At 47.4% G+C, this 16,252-nt stretch overlaps 1 protein-coding gene across 5 annotated transcripts in view; it reads left to right on the top strand.

The window, feature by feature from the left end:
• sipa1 (signal-induced proliferation-associated 1) overlaps positions 1–15,070 on the top strand; it is a 98,916-nt gene extending 83,846 nt beyond the window's left edge. For 3 of the 5 annotated variants that reach the window (XM_067975604.1, XM_067975602.1, XM_067975603.1), the window contains exons 12-16: positions 8,447–8,603; positions 9,346–9,441; positions 10,461–10,527; positions 13,399–13,477; positions 14,370–15,070. In XM_067975604.1, the coding sequence (XP_067831705.1) occupies positions 8,447–8,603; positions 9,346–9,441; positions 10,461–10,527; positions 13,399–13,477; positions 14,370–14,402 (432 nt within the window). In that variant the 3' untranslated portion in view covers positions 14,403–15,070. Of the gene's footprint in view, positions 1–8,446; positions 8,604–9,345; positions 9,442–10,460; positions 10,528–11,440; positions 11,605–13,398; positions 13,479–14,369 lie in introns of those variants that run through there. The other 2 variants (XR_010958879.1, XM_067975605.1) reach the window with 2 other exon arrangements.
• Positions 15,071–16,252: the final 1,182 nt, after the last annotated feature.

Here is a 16,252-nt window from a genome sequence, read left to right as displayed (position 1 = left end):
ATATATATCACACCCTGTGTGTTATTGGGGTATAACGATCCTGTGTGTATATATATCACACCCTGTGTGTTATTGGGGTAAAACGGTCCTGTGTGTATATATATCACACCCTGTGTGTTATTGGGGTATAACGATCCTGTGTGTATATATATCACACCCTGTGTTATTGGGTGTAACGATCCTGTGTGTATATATATCACACCCTGTGTGTTATTGGGGTATAACGATCCTGTGTGTATATATATCACACCCTGTGTGTTATTGGGGTATAACGATCCTGTGTGTATATATATCACACCCTGTGTTATTGGGTGTAACGATCCTGTGTGTATATATATATCACACCCTGTGTGTTATTGGGGTATAACGATCCTGTGTGTATATATATCACACCCTGTGTTATTGGGGTATAACGATCCTGTGTGTATATATATCACACCCTGTGTTATTGGGGTATAACGATCCTGTGTGTATATATATCACACCCTGTGTTATTGGGGTATAACGATCCTGTGTGTATATATATCACACCCTGTGTGTTATTGGGGTATAACGATCCTGTGTGTATATATATCACACCCTGTGTGTTATGGGGGTATAACGATCCTGTGTGTATATATATCACACCCTGTGTGTTATGGGGGTATAACGATCCTGTGTGTATATATATCACACCCTGTGTGTTATTGGGGTATTATGATCCTGTGTGTATATATATCACACCCTGTGTGTTATTGGGGTGTAACGATCCTGTGTGTATATATATCACACCCTGTGTTATTGGGGTATAACGATCCTGTGTATATATATCACACCCTGTGTTATTGGGGTATAACGATCCTGTGTTTATGTATCACACCCTGTGTGTTATTGGTTTATAACGATCCTGTGTTTATATATCACACCCTGTGTGTTATTGGTTTATAACGATCCTGTGTTTATATATCACACCCTGTGTGTTATTGGGGTATAACGATCCTGTGTGTATATATATCACACCCTGTGTGTTATTGGGGTATAACGATCCTGTGTGTATATATATCACACCCTGTGTTATTGGGATATAACGATCCTGTGTGTATATATATCACACCCTGTGTTATTGGGGTATAACGATCCTGTGTGTATATATGTCACACCCTGTGTTATTGGGGTATAACGATCCTGTGTGTATATATATCACATCCTGTGTTAATAGGGTATAACGATCCTGTGTGTATATATATCACACCCTGTGTTATTGGGGTATAACGATCCTGTGTGTATATATATCACACCCTGTGTGTTATTGGGTGTAACGATCCTGTGTGCATATATATCACACCCTGTGTGTTATTGGGGTATAATGATCCTGTGTGTATATATATCACACCCTGTGTGTTATTGGGGGTAACGATCCTGTGTGTATATATATCACACCCTGTGTGTTATTGGGGTATAACGATCCTGTGTGTATATATATCACACCCTGTGTGTTATTGGGTGTAACGATCCTGTGTGTATATATATCACACCCTGTGTGTTATTGGGTATAACGATCCTGTGTGTATATATATCACACCCTGTGTGTTATTGGGGTATAACGATCCTGTGTGTATATATATCACACCCTGTGTGTTATTGGGTATAATGATCCTGTGTGTATATATATCACACCCTGTGTTATTGGGGTATAACGATCCTGTGTATATATATCACACCCAGTGTGTTATTGGGGTATAACGATCCTGTGTATATATATCACTCCCTGTGTATAACGATCCTGTGTGAAGATATATCACACCCTGTGTGTTATTGGGGTGTAACGATCCTGTGTGTATATATATCACACCCTGTGTTATTGGGGTATAACGATCCTGTGTGTATATATATCACACCCTTTGTGTTATTGGGGTATAACGATCCTGTGTGTATATGTATCACACCCTATGTTATTGGGGTATAACGATCCTGTGTGTATATATATCACACCCTGTGTTATTGGGGTTTAACGATCCTGTGTGTATATATATCACACCCTGTGTTATTGGGGTATAACGATCCTGTGTATATATATCACACCCTGTGTTATTGGGGTTTAACGATCCTGCGTGTATATATATCACACCCTGTGTGTTATTGGGTGTAACGATCCTGTGTGTATATATCACACCCTGTGTTACTGAGGCATAATGATCCTGTGTTTATATATAATCACACCCTGTGTGTTATTGGGGTGTAACGAACCTGTGTGTAAATATATCACACCCTGTGTGTTATTGGGGTATAATGATCCTGTGTTTATATATATCACACCCTGTGTTATTGGGATATAACGATCCTGTGTATATATATCACACCCTGTGTTACTGAGGCATTATGATCCTGTGTTTATATATATCACACCCTGTGTGTTATTGGGGTGTAACGATCCTGTGTGTATATATATCACACCCAGTGTTATTGGGGTAAAACGATCCTGTGTGTATATATATCACACCCTGTGTTATTGGGGTATAACGATCCTGTGTAAATATATCACACCCTGTGTGTTATTGGGGTGTAACGATCCTGTGTATATATATATCACACCCTGTGTGTTATTGGGTTATAACAATCCTGTGTGTATATATATCACACCCTGTGTGTTATTGGGGTATAACGATCCTGTGTGTATATATATCACACCCTGTGTGTTATTTGGGTATAACGATCCTGTGTGTATATATATCACACCCTGTGTGTTATGGGGGTATAACGATCCTGTGTGTATATATATCACACCCTGTGTGTTATTGGGGTATTATGATCCTGTGTGTATATATATCACACCCTGTGTGTTATTGGGGTGTAACGATCCTGTGTGTATATATATCACACCCTGTGTTATTGGGGTATAACGATCCTGTGTATATATATCACACCCTGTGTTATTGGGGTATAACGATCCTGTGTTTATATATCACACCCTGTGTGTTATTGGTTTATAACGATCCTGTGTTTATATATCACACCCTGTGTGTTATTGGTTTATAACGATCCTGTGTTTATATATCACACCCTGTGTGTTATTGGGGTATAACGATCCTGTGTGTATATATATCACACCCTGTGTGTTATTGGGGTATAACGATCCTGTGTGTATATATATCACACCCTGTGTTATTGGGATATAACGATCCTGTGTGTATATATATCACACCCTGTGTTATTGGGGTATAACGATCCTGTGTGTATATATGTCACACCCTGTGTTATTGGGGTATAACGATCCTGTGTGTATATATATCACATCCTGTGTTAATAGGGTATAACGATCCTGTGTGTATATATATCACACCCTGTGTTATTGGGGTATAACGATCCTGTGTGTATATATATCACACCCTGTGTGTTATTGGGTGTAACGATCCTGTGTGCATATATATCACACCCTGTGTGTTATTGGGGTATAATGATCCTGTGTGTATATATATCACACCCTGTGTGTTATTGGGGGTAACGATCCTGTGTGTATATATATCACACCCTGTGTGTTATTGGGGTATAACGATCCTGTGTGTATATATATCACACCCTGTGTGTTATTGGGTGTAACGATCCTGTGTGTATATATATCACACCCTGTGTGTTATTGGGTATAACGATCCTGTGTGTATATATATCACACCCTGTGTGTTATTGGGGTATAACGATCCTGTGTGTATATATATCACACCCTGTGTGTTATTGGGTATAATGATCCTGTGTGTATATATATCACACCCTGTGTTATTGGGGTATAACGATCCTGTGTATATATATCACACCCAGTGTGTTATTGGGGTATAACGATCCTGTGTATATATATCACTCCCTGTGTATAACGATTCTGTGTGAAGATATATCACACCCTGTGTGTTATTGGGGTGTAACGATCCTGTGTGTATATATATCACACCCTGTGTTATTGGGGTATAACGATCCTGTGTGTATATATATCACACCCTTTGTGTTATTGGGGTATAACGATCCTGTGTGTATATGTATCACACCCTATGTTATTGGGGTATAACGATCCTGTGTGTATATATATCACACCCTGTGTTATTGGGGTTTAACGATCCTGTGTGTATATATATCACACCCTGTGTTATTGGGGTATAACGATCCTGTGTATATATATCACACCCTGTGTTATTGGGGTTTAACGATCCTGCGTGTATATATATCACACCCTGTGTGTTATTGGGTGTAACGATCCTGTGTGTATATATCACACCCTGTGTTACTGAGGCATAATGATCCTGTGTTTATATATAATCACACCCTGTGTGTTATTGGGGTGTAACGAACCTGTGTGTAAATATATCACACCCTGTGTGTTATTGGGGTATAATGATCCTGTGTTTATATATATCACACCCTGTGTTATTGGGATATAACGATCCTGTGTATATATATCACACCCTGTGTTACTGAGGCATAATGATCCTGTGTTTATATATATCACACCCTGTGTGTTATTGGGGTGTAACGATCCTGTGTGTATATATATCACACCCAGTGTTATTGGGGTAAAACGATCCTGTGTGTATATATATCACACCCTGTGTTATTGGGGTATAACGATCCTGTGTAAATATATCACACCCTGTGTGTTATTGGGGTGTAACGATCCTGTGTATATATATATCACACCCTGTGTGTTATTGGGTTATAACAATCCTGTGTGTATATATATCACACCCTGTGTGTTATTGGGGTATAACGATCCTGTGTATATATATATCACACCCTGTGTGTTATTGGTGTATAACAATCCTGTGTGTATATATATCACACCCTGTGTGTTATTGGGGTATAACGATCCTGTGTGTATATATATCACACCCTGTGTGTTCTTGGGGTATAACGATCCTGTATGTATATATATCACACCCTGTGTGTTATTGGTGTATAACGATCCTGTGTGTATATATATCACACCCTGTGTGTTATTGGGGTATAACGATCCTGTGTGTATATATATCACACCCTGTGTGTTCTTGGGGTATAACGATCCTGTATGTATATATATCACACCCTGTGTGTTATTGGGGTGTAACGATCCTGTGTGTATATATATCACACCCTGTGTGTTATTGGGGTGTAACGATCCTGTATGTATATATATCACACCCTGTATTATTGGGGTATAACGATCCTGTGTATATATATATCACACCCTGTGTGTTATTGGGGTGTAACGATCCTATGTGTATATATATCACACCCTGTATTATTGGGGTATAACAATCCTGTGTATATATATATCACACCCTGTGTGTTATTGGGGTATAACGATCCTGTGTATATATATCACACCCTGTGTGTTATTGGGGTATAGCGATCCTGTGTGTATATATATCACACCCTGTGTGTTATTGGGTGTAACGAACCTGTGTGTATATATATCACACCCTGTGTGTTCTTGGGGTATAACGATCCTGTGTGTATATATATCACACCCTGTGTGTTATTGGGTTATAACGATCCTGTGTGTATATATATCACACCCTGTGTGTTATTGGGTTATAACGATCCTGTGTGTATATATATCACACCCTGTGTTATTGGGGTATAACGATCCTGTGTGTATATATATCACACTCAGTGTTATTGGGGTAAAACGATCCTGTGTGTAAATATATCGCACCCTGTGTGTTCTTGGGGTATAACGATCCTGTGTGTATATATATCACACCCCCTGTGTTATTGGGGTATAACGATCCTGTGTGTATATATATCACACCCTGTGTGTTCTTGGGGTATAACGATCCTGTGTGTATATATATCACACCCCCTGTGTTATTGGGGTATAACGATCCTGTGTGTATATATATCACACCCTGTGTGTTCTTGGGGTATAACGATCCTGTGTGTATATATATCACACCCTGTGTGTTATTGGGGTATAACGATCCTGTGTGTATATATATCACACCCTGTGTGTTATTGGGTGTAACGATCCTGTGTGTATATATATCACACCCTGTGTGTTATTTGGGTATAACGATCCTGTGTGTATATATATCACACCCTGTGTGTTATTGGGTTATAATGATCCTGTGTGTATATATATCACACCCTGTGTGTTATTTGGGTATAACGATCCTGTGTGTATATATATCACACCCTGTGTGTTATTTGGGTATAACGATCCTGTGTGTATATATATCACACCCTGTGTTATTGGGTGTAACGATCCTGTGTGTATATATATCACACCCTGTGTGTTCTTGGGGTATAACGATCCTGTATGTATATATATCACACCCTGTATTATTGGGGTATAACGATCCTGTGTATATATATATATATCACACCCTGTGTGTTATTGGGGTATAACGATCCTGTGTGTATATATATCACACCCTGTGTGTTATTGGGGTATAACGATCCTGTGTGTATATATATCACACCCTGTGTGTTATTGGGTATAACGATCCTGTGTGTATATATATCACACCCTGTGTGTTATTGGGGTATAACGATCCTGTGTGTATATATATCACACCCTGTGTGTTATTGGGTATAACGATCCTATGTGTATATATATCACACCCTGTGTGTTATTGGGTATAACGATCCTGTGTGTATATATATCACACCCTGTGTGTTATTGGGGTATAACGATCCTGTGTGTATATATATCACACCCTGTGTGTTATTGGGTGTAACGATCCTGTGTGTATATATATCACACCCTGTGTGTTATTGGGGTATAACGATCCTGTGTGTATATATATCACACCCTGTGTGTTATTGGGGTATAACGATCCTGTGTTTATATATATCACACCCTGTGTGTTATTGGGGTATAACGATCCTGTGTGTATATATATCACACCCTGTGTGTTATTGGGGTATAACGATCCTGTGTGTATATACATTACACCCTGTGTGTTATTGGGGTATAACGATCCTGTGTATATATATCACACCCTGTGTGTTATTGGGGTATAACGATCCTGTGTGTATATATATCACACCCTGTGTGTTATTGGGGTGTAACGATCCTGTGTGTATATATATCACACCCTGTGTTATTGGGGTGTAACGATCCTGTGTGTATATATATCACACCCTGTGTTATTGAGGTATAACGATCCTGTGTGTATATATATCACACCCTGTGTGTTATTGGGTTATAATGATCCTGTGTATATATATCACACCCTGTGTTATTGGGGTATAACGATCCTGTGTGTATATATATCACACCCTGTGTGTTATTGGGGTATAACGATCCTGTGTGTATATATCACACCCTGTGTGTTATTGGGTTATAACGATCCTGTGTGTATATATATCACACCCTGTGTTATTGGGGTATAACGATCCTGTGTGTATATATATCACACCCTGTGTTATTGGGGTATAACGATCCTGTGTGTCTATATATCACACCCTGTGTTATTGGGGTATAACGATCCTGTGTGTATATATATCACACCCTGTGTTATTGGGGTATAACGATCCTGTGTGTATATATATCACACCCTGTGTTATTGGGGTATAACGATCCTGTGTGTATATATATCACACCCTGTGTTATTGGGGTATAACGATCCTGTGTGTATATATATCACACCCTGTGTGTTATTGGGGTATAACGATCCTGTGTGTATATATATCACACCCTGTGTTATTGGGGTATAATGATCCTGTGTTATTGGGGTATAACGATCCTTTGTGTATATATATCACACCCTGTGTTATTGGGGTATAACGATCCTGTGTGTATATAACCTGACCTATTCCCCCTTCTCACCCAATGCCTCAATCACTTCTCCCACCAGCAACACATTCAATTGTCCTTTGACCCCACTCGTACTGCGAACATTAATACCTTTACCTTATTCCCACTTTGTTTGTCCTTTTCCATGCAAAAATTTCTCCTAAATTCCTCATTCTGTCCCCATTATCAGACCGGTCAGTGAATATCACTCCTCTCTCTGACCCAGAAGATTGGGGGTTCGATATCCACTCCAGGGGCTTGACTCCGTAATCTGGACCGTCACTCCCAGCGCCAGCCCCGAGGGAGTGCAGCATTGTTGGAGGTGCCGTCTTTCTAATGAGAGTTTAAACCTGCTGCCCCCGTCTGGCTGTTCAGGTGGATGTTAATAATCCCACGGCCACTGTTGGAAGAAGAGCAGGGGGAGTTCTCCCGATGTCCGGGGGCCAATATTTATCCCTTAACCAACATGAGCAAAAATACAGATTAACTTTGATCCCCTCGCTGTGTGTGTGACGTTGATGGTGCAAAATGAGTTTGCGTACACAACCCTTCAAAAATAATTTGTTATGTGTGACCCCTTGATAAGGTAGTGTATTTCTGTAAGTATTTCATCACTCCAAACCCAGAAACTATCTCAGGACTGCAACCAGAAATCCTCCAGGACCCTGTCGCTGATCACTGTCTCTGTTTCTGGTTCCCTTCTAGGTTTTTAATCTCCACTGCCCTTTGTCATGGACGTCCTCCACTGAGACTCACTCCCGCTTTCCAGGGGGAGCAGATCACAGCCTCTCGGACCCCCCTCCGAGCGACAGCACCAGCACTGACCGAAACCCGCCGACCGAAACCCGCAGCCAGCTGCACGGTAACGTAACGGGCTGGGACGTGGGGGCCAGGAGAGGTGATTGGGAGACGTGAAACCCCCTTTACAGATCAAATCAGCATTCAAATGACGACTGGCGGCGCAGGGAGTGCGTGCGAGACGCTCCCAGGGAGTGCGTGCGAGACGCTCCCAGGGAGTGCGTGCGAGACGCTCCCAGGGAGTGCGTGCGAGACGCTCCCAGGGAGTGCGTGCGAGACGCTCCCAGGGAGTGCGTGCGAGACGCTCCCAGGGAGTGCGTGCGAGACGCTCGGCTTCTGATCCGATTGTACGGATGTGTTAACTTGAAGGGATGGAAATCACACCAATAGAAACCCAACCGACCTGCCTGCATCCCGGAATCGGAGAGGGCGGGTGTAGAAATCGAGGGCTGCTTCATTTCCCGTTCTCCTCGTTTCCCCGAGGGTGTTGGCCCTTGTTTGGGGTTTGGGGGGGGGTGCGTGGGGGTTGGCGGCAGAGAAGATCAGGTCGAGTGTTTCTGCTCCCGGTCGTCGTCGGGGTGGAGTTTGGCTTGGCGGCGATGCCTCCCACAGGCGAATAGTCCACTGGCACTCACACGGTGGGTTCTTGGATGAGGTACAGCCGGACGCCCCGTGCCCACCTTGGAACTGTATCCGGGGCTGGGGGGGGGGGTTCTTTAGGATGGAAGTATGGTGCTCCGAGGGGAGATGTCACGTTCTATGGAACTTACGTTATTTCAGGGCCTTGTGTTCGTTCTGTATTTCAGATATTGCCGCCTCCGATGCCTCGGACACTGAGTGGCAGTCACTGGCGGACATAGCTTCATACTGTGAAAGCCTCGCCCAGGCCTTTTCCCTGGAGGGTGAGTGAGTTTCTGACGGAGCACTTGAGGGTCAGGAAATGATTCATCGTGTTTTTCTATTTGGATGGAGGGAGAAGGGAGAGATTCTGACCTGCTGAGTATCACAAGGCTGCTAGGCCTGTCTAAGTCAGTGACACTTTCCCTGTGACCCTGTGACTGTGACCCTGGGTCAGTGACCCTTTCCCTGTGACCCTGGGTCAGTGACCCTTTCCCTGTGACCCTGGGTCAGTGACCCTTTCCCTGTGACCCTGGGTCAGTGACCCATTCCCTGTGACTCTGGGTCAGTGACCCTTTCCCTGTGACCCTGGGTCAGTGACCCTTTCCCTGTGACCCTGGGTGAGTGACCCTTTCCCTGTGACCCTGGGTCAGTGCCCCTTTCCCTGTGACCCTGGGTCAGTGACCCTTCCCCTGTGACCCTGGGTCAGTGACCCTTGCCCAGTGACCCTGGGTCAGTGACCCTTGCCCAGTGACCCTGGGTCAGTGACCCTTGCCCAGTGACCCTGGGTCAGTGACCCTTGCCCAGTGACCCTGGGTCAGTGACCCTTGCCCAGTGACCCTGGGTCAGTGACCCTTTCCCTGTGACCTTGGGTCAGTGCCCCTTGCCCTGTGACCCTGGGTCAGTGACCCATTCCCTGTGACTCTGGGTCAGTGACCCTTTCCCTGTGACCCTGGGTCAGTGACCCTTTCCCTGTGACCCTGGATCAGTGACCCTTGCACTGTGACTCTGGGTCAGTGCCTCTTGCCCTGTGACCCTGGATCAGTGCCCCTTTCCCTGTGACCCTGGGTCAGTGACCCTTCCCCTGTGACCCTGGGTCAGTGCCCCTTCCCCTGTGACCCTGGGTCAGTGACCCTTCCCCTGTGACCTTGGGTCCCAATAGCAAAATGCATTGCTCCAGACCAGTGGGCAGAGGCTGACCCGATAGCATCACAGCACCCAGCCCTGTGCCCAGGGGCATTGCTCACCCACCCACTGGCCTGTGTTACCTGCTGCAATGAATCTCTCCTCTTTCCGTTGCCAGAAGACGGCACAGCGGAGGACGCCAGACCTGTCGAAACCACTGAATCGAAGGGAGAGACCAGGCCGAGGTAGGTTCATCCTGAGCTCGATAGGGTAAAGCAGGATGTTGGGATTCTGCGGGTCAGTGGGAATTCTCCCCACTGTCGGAGAGACCGTTCACTCGGACATTCCCTGGGTGAACGTAGCAACCCGGGCCTGGTTACTGGGCCCTGCAGGCCCGAAAAGCCTGGGGCTCAAATCCTGGTCCGTGGTGAGTTGGCGAGTCTCAGTCAGTGCTGTCAAAACCAAGGTACTGGAGCAGGGTTGGGCAGCAAGTCGTTGTAAGGCCTTGGAGAGGGAAGGGTAGGAGAGAAGAGAAGAGGGAGAGTTGGTTTTCCACGGGTGGAAGTGGGGGTTTTTTTGACAGGGATGGGAGACGAGCCACCCTTCAGAAGTAAAAAAAGAATACACCTTAACAAGATTAACTAGAGGAGTCCTTGGTGTGGAGACACGCAGATCATTAAAGGGAGCGGCGTACCCAGAGGTACAGTGCAGATCCGGGCTCAATGAACACGGGACGGTCGGCCGCAGTTGGAGTTATGAGTACAGTTTGGGACATTTTGTGGGAGGGGCAGTACGATCCCGTCTCCAATGATGGGATGGATATTCCCGGTTTCTTCCCAGGCTTCCCCTGCTAACCCCTTGCCCTGTACGGCCCGCTCTCTGGAACTCTCTTTACATGAGAGCCCGGACCCTGTGGGCAGGTATCATGGGGGTGGGGGCTGCCCAGGGCACCATAGCCAAGACTCTGCCCATCTCCCAGTGTTGGCGCAATTCCCAACCGGGGTCACTGGATAGGGGAACCCTGGCTGATGTTTCCCCTGCCTTGCCCTGAGGGCCGGTTATAACATTCCCTGGTCACCTTGGTCCAGATTGGCCGCCTCTGCACATTTCTAGACTGGGCGCTCAATGCAATTCAACATTGTATATCTGTAACCCTAGGTGTCAGCTGTGGCTCAGCGGGTCTCTCCTCTCGCCCCTGAGTCAGGACGTCGCACAAAAATCCAGGCTGACGCTTCCACTGCAGCACTGAGGGAGTGCTGCACTGTCAGAGGCGCCGTCTTTCGGGGCGAGACGTTAAACTGAAGCCCTGCCTGCCCTCTCAGGTGGATATTAACGATCCCGTGGCCGCTATTGGAAGACGAGGCGTCGGGAGGGGAGGGGGGGTAATCCTGGGGCCAATATTTACCCAAACCCCCAGGTGATCCGGTCTTTATCACGTTGCTGTTTGTGGGATCTTGCTGTGCGCAAATCGGCTGCCGCTTTTCCTACGTCACAGCTTCAAAAGTTCCGTCGTTGGCTGGATAAGCGCTTTGGGACGTCCTGAGGTGGCGAAAGGCGCTAGAGAAATGCAGGTCTGCCTTTCTCTCAGTGACCAAACCGATGGGATGTCCAGATGTGTTGTGTGAGAGAGGTGGTGATCGGGGGAGGGGCTGCAATACCGCCGGGCGCCTGCTGGTGGCAACACTGAGACCAGAGCTGTTTAATGGAGCGACGGTGCCACCTACAGGTCATAGAAGCATAGGCGCAGGAGAAGGCCATTCGGCCCCTCGAGCCTGCTGCCCCATTCAACATGATCAGGGCTCATCCTCTATCTCAACACCAAATTCCCGCTCCCTCCCCACACCCCTTGACGCCTTTTGCCTCCAGAAATCTATCCGGCTCCTTCTTGAACACATCGAATGACTCGGCCTCCCCAGCCTCCTTATGGGAGAGAATTCCACAGGTTCACCACCCTCCGAGTGAAGAGATTTCTCCTCATCTCAGTCCGAAATGTCCAAGCCCCGTATCCTGAGACCGTGACCCCCTCGTCCTGGACCCCCCTCCAGCCAGGGGACACATCCTCCCTGCATCCAGTCTGTCCAGCCCTGTCGGAATTTTATACCTTTCAATGAGATCCCCTCCCACTCTTTTAAACTCGAGTGAATACAGGCCGAGTCGACCCAATCTCTCCTCATACGACAGCCCTGCCATCCCAGGAATCACCTCGGGACGTCCCAAAGAGCTTTACAGCCAATGAAGTACCTTTTTTTGAAGTGTGGTCACTGTTGTGATGTAGGAAACGCGGCAGCTAATTTGCGCACAGCAAGATCCCACAAACAGCAACGTGATAATGACCAGATAATGTTTTTTGGTGACGTTGGTTGAGGGATAAATATCGGCCCCAGGACACCGGGGAGAACTCCCCCACCCTGCTCTTCTTCCAATAGTGGCCGTGGGACCTGAGAGGGGCAGACGGGCCCTCGGTTTAACGTCTCATCCGAAAGACGGCACCTCCGACAGTGCGGCGCTCCCTCGGTACTGGCACTGGGGAGTGTCGGCCTGGATTATGGGGCTCAAGTCTCTGGAGTGGGGCTCGAACCCACGACCTTCTGACTCAGAGGCAGAGAACCTCCCCTGGTTTGACTCGAACACCTCCTAAGCCCCACATCCAAACATTGGAGCTGCCGTTTCCAGGTTGATTTGTGGGGGGAAAGATCGGAAAGCCTCCTTATTGGGCCAGACGGAAGGCCCCACGTTCCCTCCTCAGCCTGTGCTCAGTTAGCTAATCTCAATTGGCCTCAGTGCCCCCTGGAAGGCGGGAGTGGGAGGGGGCGGCGGGAGGTGGGACATCAGCTCCTGATCCAGCGACCGGCCTGCTGCCCATTCGCCCACTCTCCCCACGCTGCCGGAAATGTGTGACGGTTGGACGAGGGATACGATTGGGCCTGGCCGCGATGCCCCCCGTAGTTCAATAGCTGGTTTCACAGACGAAGGGGCCAGTGGAACCCGTACCCCAGCGAGATTCGGAGCCGGCAGAGGGGGAAGAAGCAATAACAATGGGAGCCAAACAGAAAACTTAGTTTAAAAAACTTAACCGACTTGTTCAATTTATTTATTTTGCTTCTTTTTCCTCGCAGGGAATCTCCGACAGGACTGAACGAGAAGGTTGTCCATTTGGAAGCGATTGTCAAGCAGCTTCAGCAGAAGCTGATCAAGGTGAGGAGAGACGATCAATCGCAGGTCGTCACTGAGGTGTCCCCTCCGTGTGAGCTCGATCACCAGTGTCAAATCAAGGGAGTGCCCAGGCTCACCAGGAACTCATACCGTGTAGGCCTCATACAATCAAGGGACAGTGTAGAGGGAGCTTTACTCTGTATCTAACCCGTGCTGTACCTGCTCTGGGAGTGTTTGACGGGACAGTGTAGAGGGAGCTTTACTCTGTATCTAACCCGTGCTGTACCTGCTCTGGGAGTGTTTGATGGGACAGTGTAGAGGGAGCTTTACTCTGTATCTAACCCTGTACCTGCCCTGGGAGTGTTTGATGGGACAGTGTAGAGGGAGCTTTACTCTGTATCTAACCCTGTACCTGCCCTGGGAGTGTTTGATGGGACAGTGTAGAGGGAGCTTTACTCTGTATCTAACCCTGCCCTGGGAGCGTTTGACGGGACAGTGTAGAGGGAGCTTTACTCTATCTAACCCGTGCTGTACCTGCCCTGGGAGTGTTTGATGGGACAGTGTAGAGGGAGCTTTACTCTGTATCTAACCCGTGCTGTACCTGCCCTGGGAGTGTTTGATGGGACAGTGTAGAGGGAGCTTTACTCTGTATCTAACCCGTGCTGTACCTGCCCTGGGAGTGTTTGACGGGACAGTGTAGAGGGAGCTTTACTCTGTATCTAACCCGTGCTGTACCTCCCCTGGGAGTGTTTGATGGGACAGTGTAGAGGGAGCTTTACTCTGTATCTAACCCTGTACCTGCCCTGGGAGTGTTTGACGGGGACAGTGTAGAGGGAGCTTTACTCTGTATCTAACCCTGCCCTGGGAGCGTTTGACGGGGATGGTGTAAACGGTGACGAGGATGTTGTTTTCATTTATCGAAATCTTGAAACAGGAGCAGGAGGACAAGGGCCGTGCTGGAGACTGAGGTCCAGCAGCTCCGACTGAACAACCAGCGACTCCATCAGGACCCTCAGACCACAGTGTGCCACCTCTTAAAAGTAACCTCATCACTGAGCCGAGGTGCCCCTAAACCTTAGTGACTGTGCGTGAAGTGTGGGACCAGGTGAGGATTCACCAGCTCTCTGTACTCGAGTGGAGACCCTGCCTGTCGGCCGCAAGCAAAGGCCAGCAATTATAACCGGTGCCGATACGCTTTGTTTCTGGAATCTTCCGCCACTGGCTGGCTCGGAATTCCCCTCCCGGTTTCTTGTTGCCCGGGGGAGATCTCTCAGTGACATCGCTGACGGTTTCACAGCGAACAAAAGATATTTAGGGAGTGCCATTGCCTGTTCTCTTTTCCCCTGCCCTGCGAAGTTCAGGTCCTGTTCGACAAGAACAGGAGAGGGCCGTTCGGCCCTTCGAGCTTGCTCTCTGCGACAGCCCGATCTCCTTAAAGCCCAATCCCCACAGGGTGACGAGCCGAGCCGGTTCCAGAATGGGGTTACGTCTCTATCAGCGCTGTGCATCTTTTGTTGGTTCTGCTCTCTGATAAATCAGTCGATCAGGGAAATTACTCGCAGAGTTTTCAACAGGTTCACTTAGCTTGCTGTAATATATTGAAAAGCCATCTTTAAATAAACATCGAGCTGTCAACCTGTTCTCTTTATAATCTCTGACTCAGTTTTTATTTGTTTGCGTCAGTGAAGGGAATAGAATCACATTCGGGCCCCCAATGTCCCAGAGCCGGGGGGAGATACGGAGTTAAGCTCCCTCCACACTGTCCCGTCAAACGCTCCCGGGGGCAGGTACAGGGTTAGATACAGAGTAAAGCTCCCTCCACACTGTCCCGTCAAACACTCCCGGGGCAGGTACAGCACGGGTTAGATACAGAGTAAAGCTCCCTCTACACTGTCCCATCAAACGCTCCCAGAGCAGGTACAGCACGGGTTAGATACAGAGTAAAGCTCCCTCTACACTGTCCCGTCAAACGCTCCCAGGGGCAGGTACAGGGTTAGATACAGAGTAAAGCTCCCTCTACACTGTCCCGTCAAACACTCCCAGGGCAGGTACAGCACGGGTTAGATACAGAGTAAAGCTCCCTCTACACTGTCCCATCAAACGCTCCCAGAGCAGGTACAGCACGGGTTAGATACAGAGTAAAGCTCCCTCTACACTGTCCCGTCAAACGCTCCCAGAGCAGGTACAGCACGGGTTAGATACAGAGTAAAGCTCCCTCTACACTGTCCCATCAAACACTCCCAGGGCAGGTACAGCACGGGTTAGATACAGAGTAAAGCTCCCTCTACACTGTCCCATCAAACACTCCCGGGGCAGGTACAGGGTTAGATACAGAGTAAAGCTCCCTCTACACTGTCCCATCAAACACTCCCAGGGCAGGTACAGGGTTAGATACAGAGTAAAGCTCCCTCTACACTGTCCCATCAAACACTCCCAGGGCAGGTACAGCACGGGTTAGATACAGAGCAAAACTCCCTCTACACTGTCCCATCAAACACTCCCAGGGGCAGGTACAGCACGGGTTAGATACAGAGTAAAGTCCCCTCTGCACTGTCCCGTCAAACACTCCCAGGGCAGGTACAGGGTTAGATACAGAGTAAAGCTCCCTCTACACTGTCCCATCAAACACTCCCAGGGCAGGTACAGCACGGGTTAGATACAGAGTAAAACTCCCTCTACACTGTCCCATCAAACACTCCCAGGGGCAGGTACAGCACGGGTTAGATACAGAGTAAAGTCCCCTCTGCACTGTCCCGTCAAACACTCCCAGGGCAGGTACAGCACGGGTTAGATACAGAGTAAAGCTCCCTCTACACT

This window comes from Heptranchias perlo, chromosome 43 (assembly GCF_035084215.1).
Source record: "Heptranchias perlo isolate sHepPer1 chromosome 43, sHepPer1.hap1, whole genome shotgun sequence".
NCBI classification, from domain to species: Eukaryota; Metazoa; Chordata; class Chondrichthyes; order Hexanchiformes; family Hexanchidae; genus Heptranchias; species Heptranchias perlo.
This window is presented reverse-complemented; position numbering and strand designations above follow the sequence as displayed.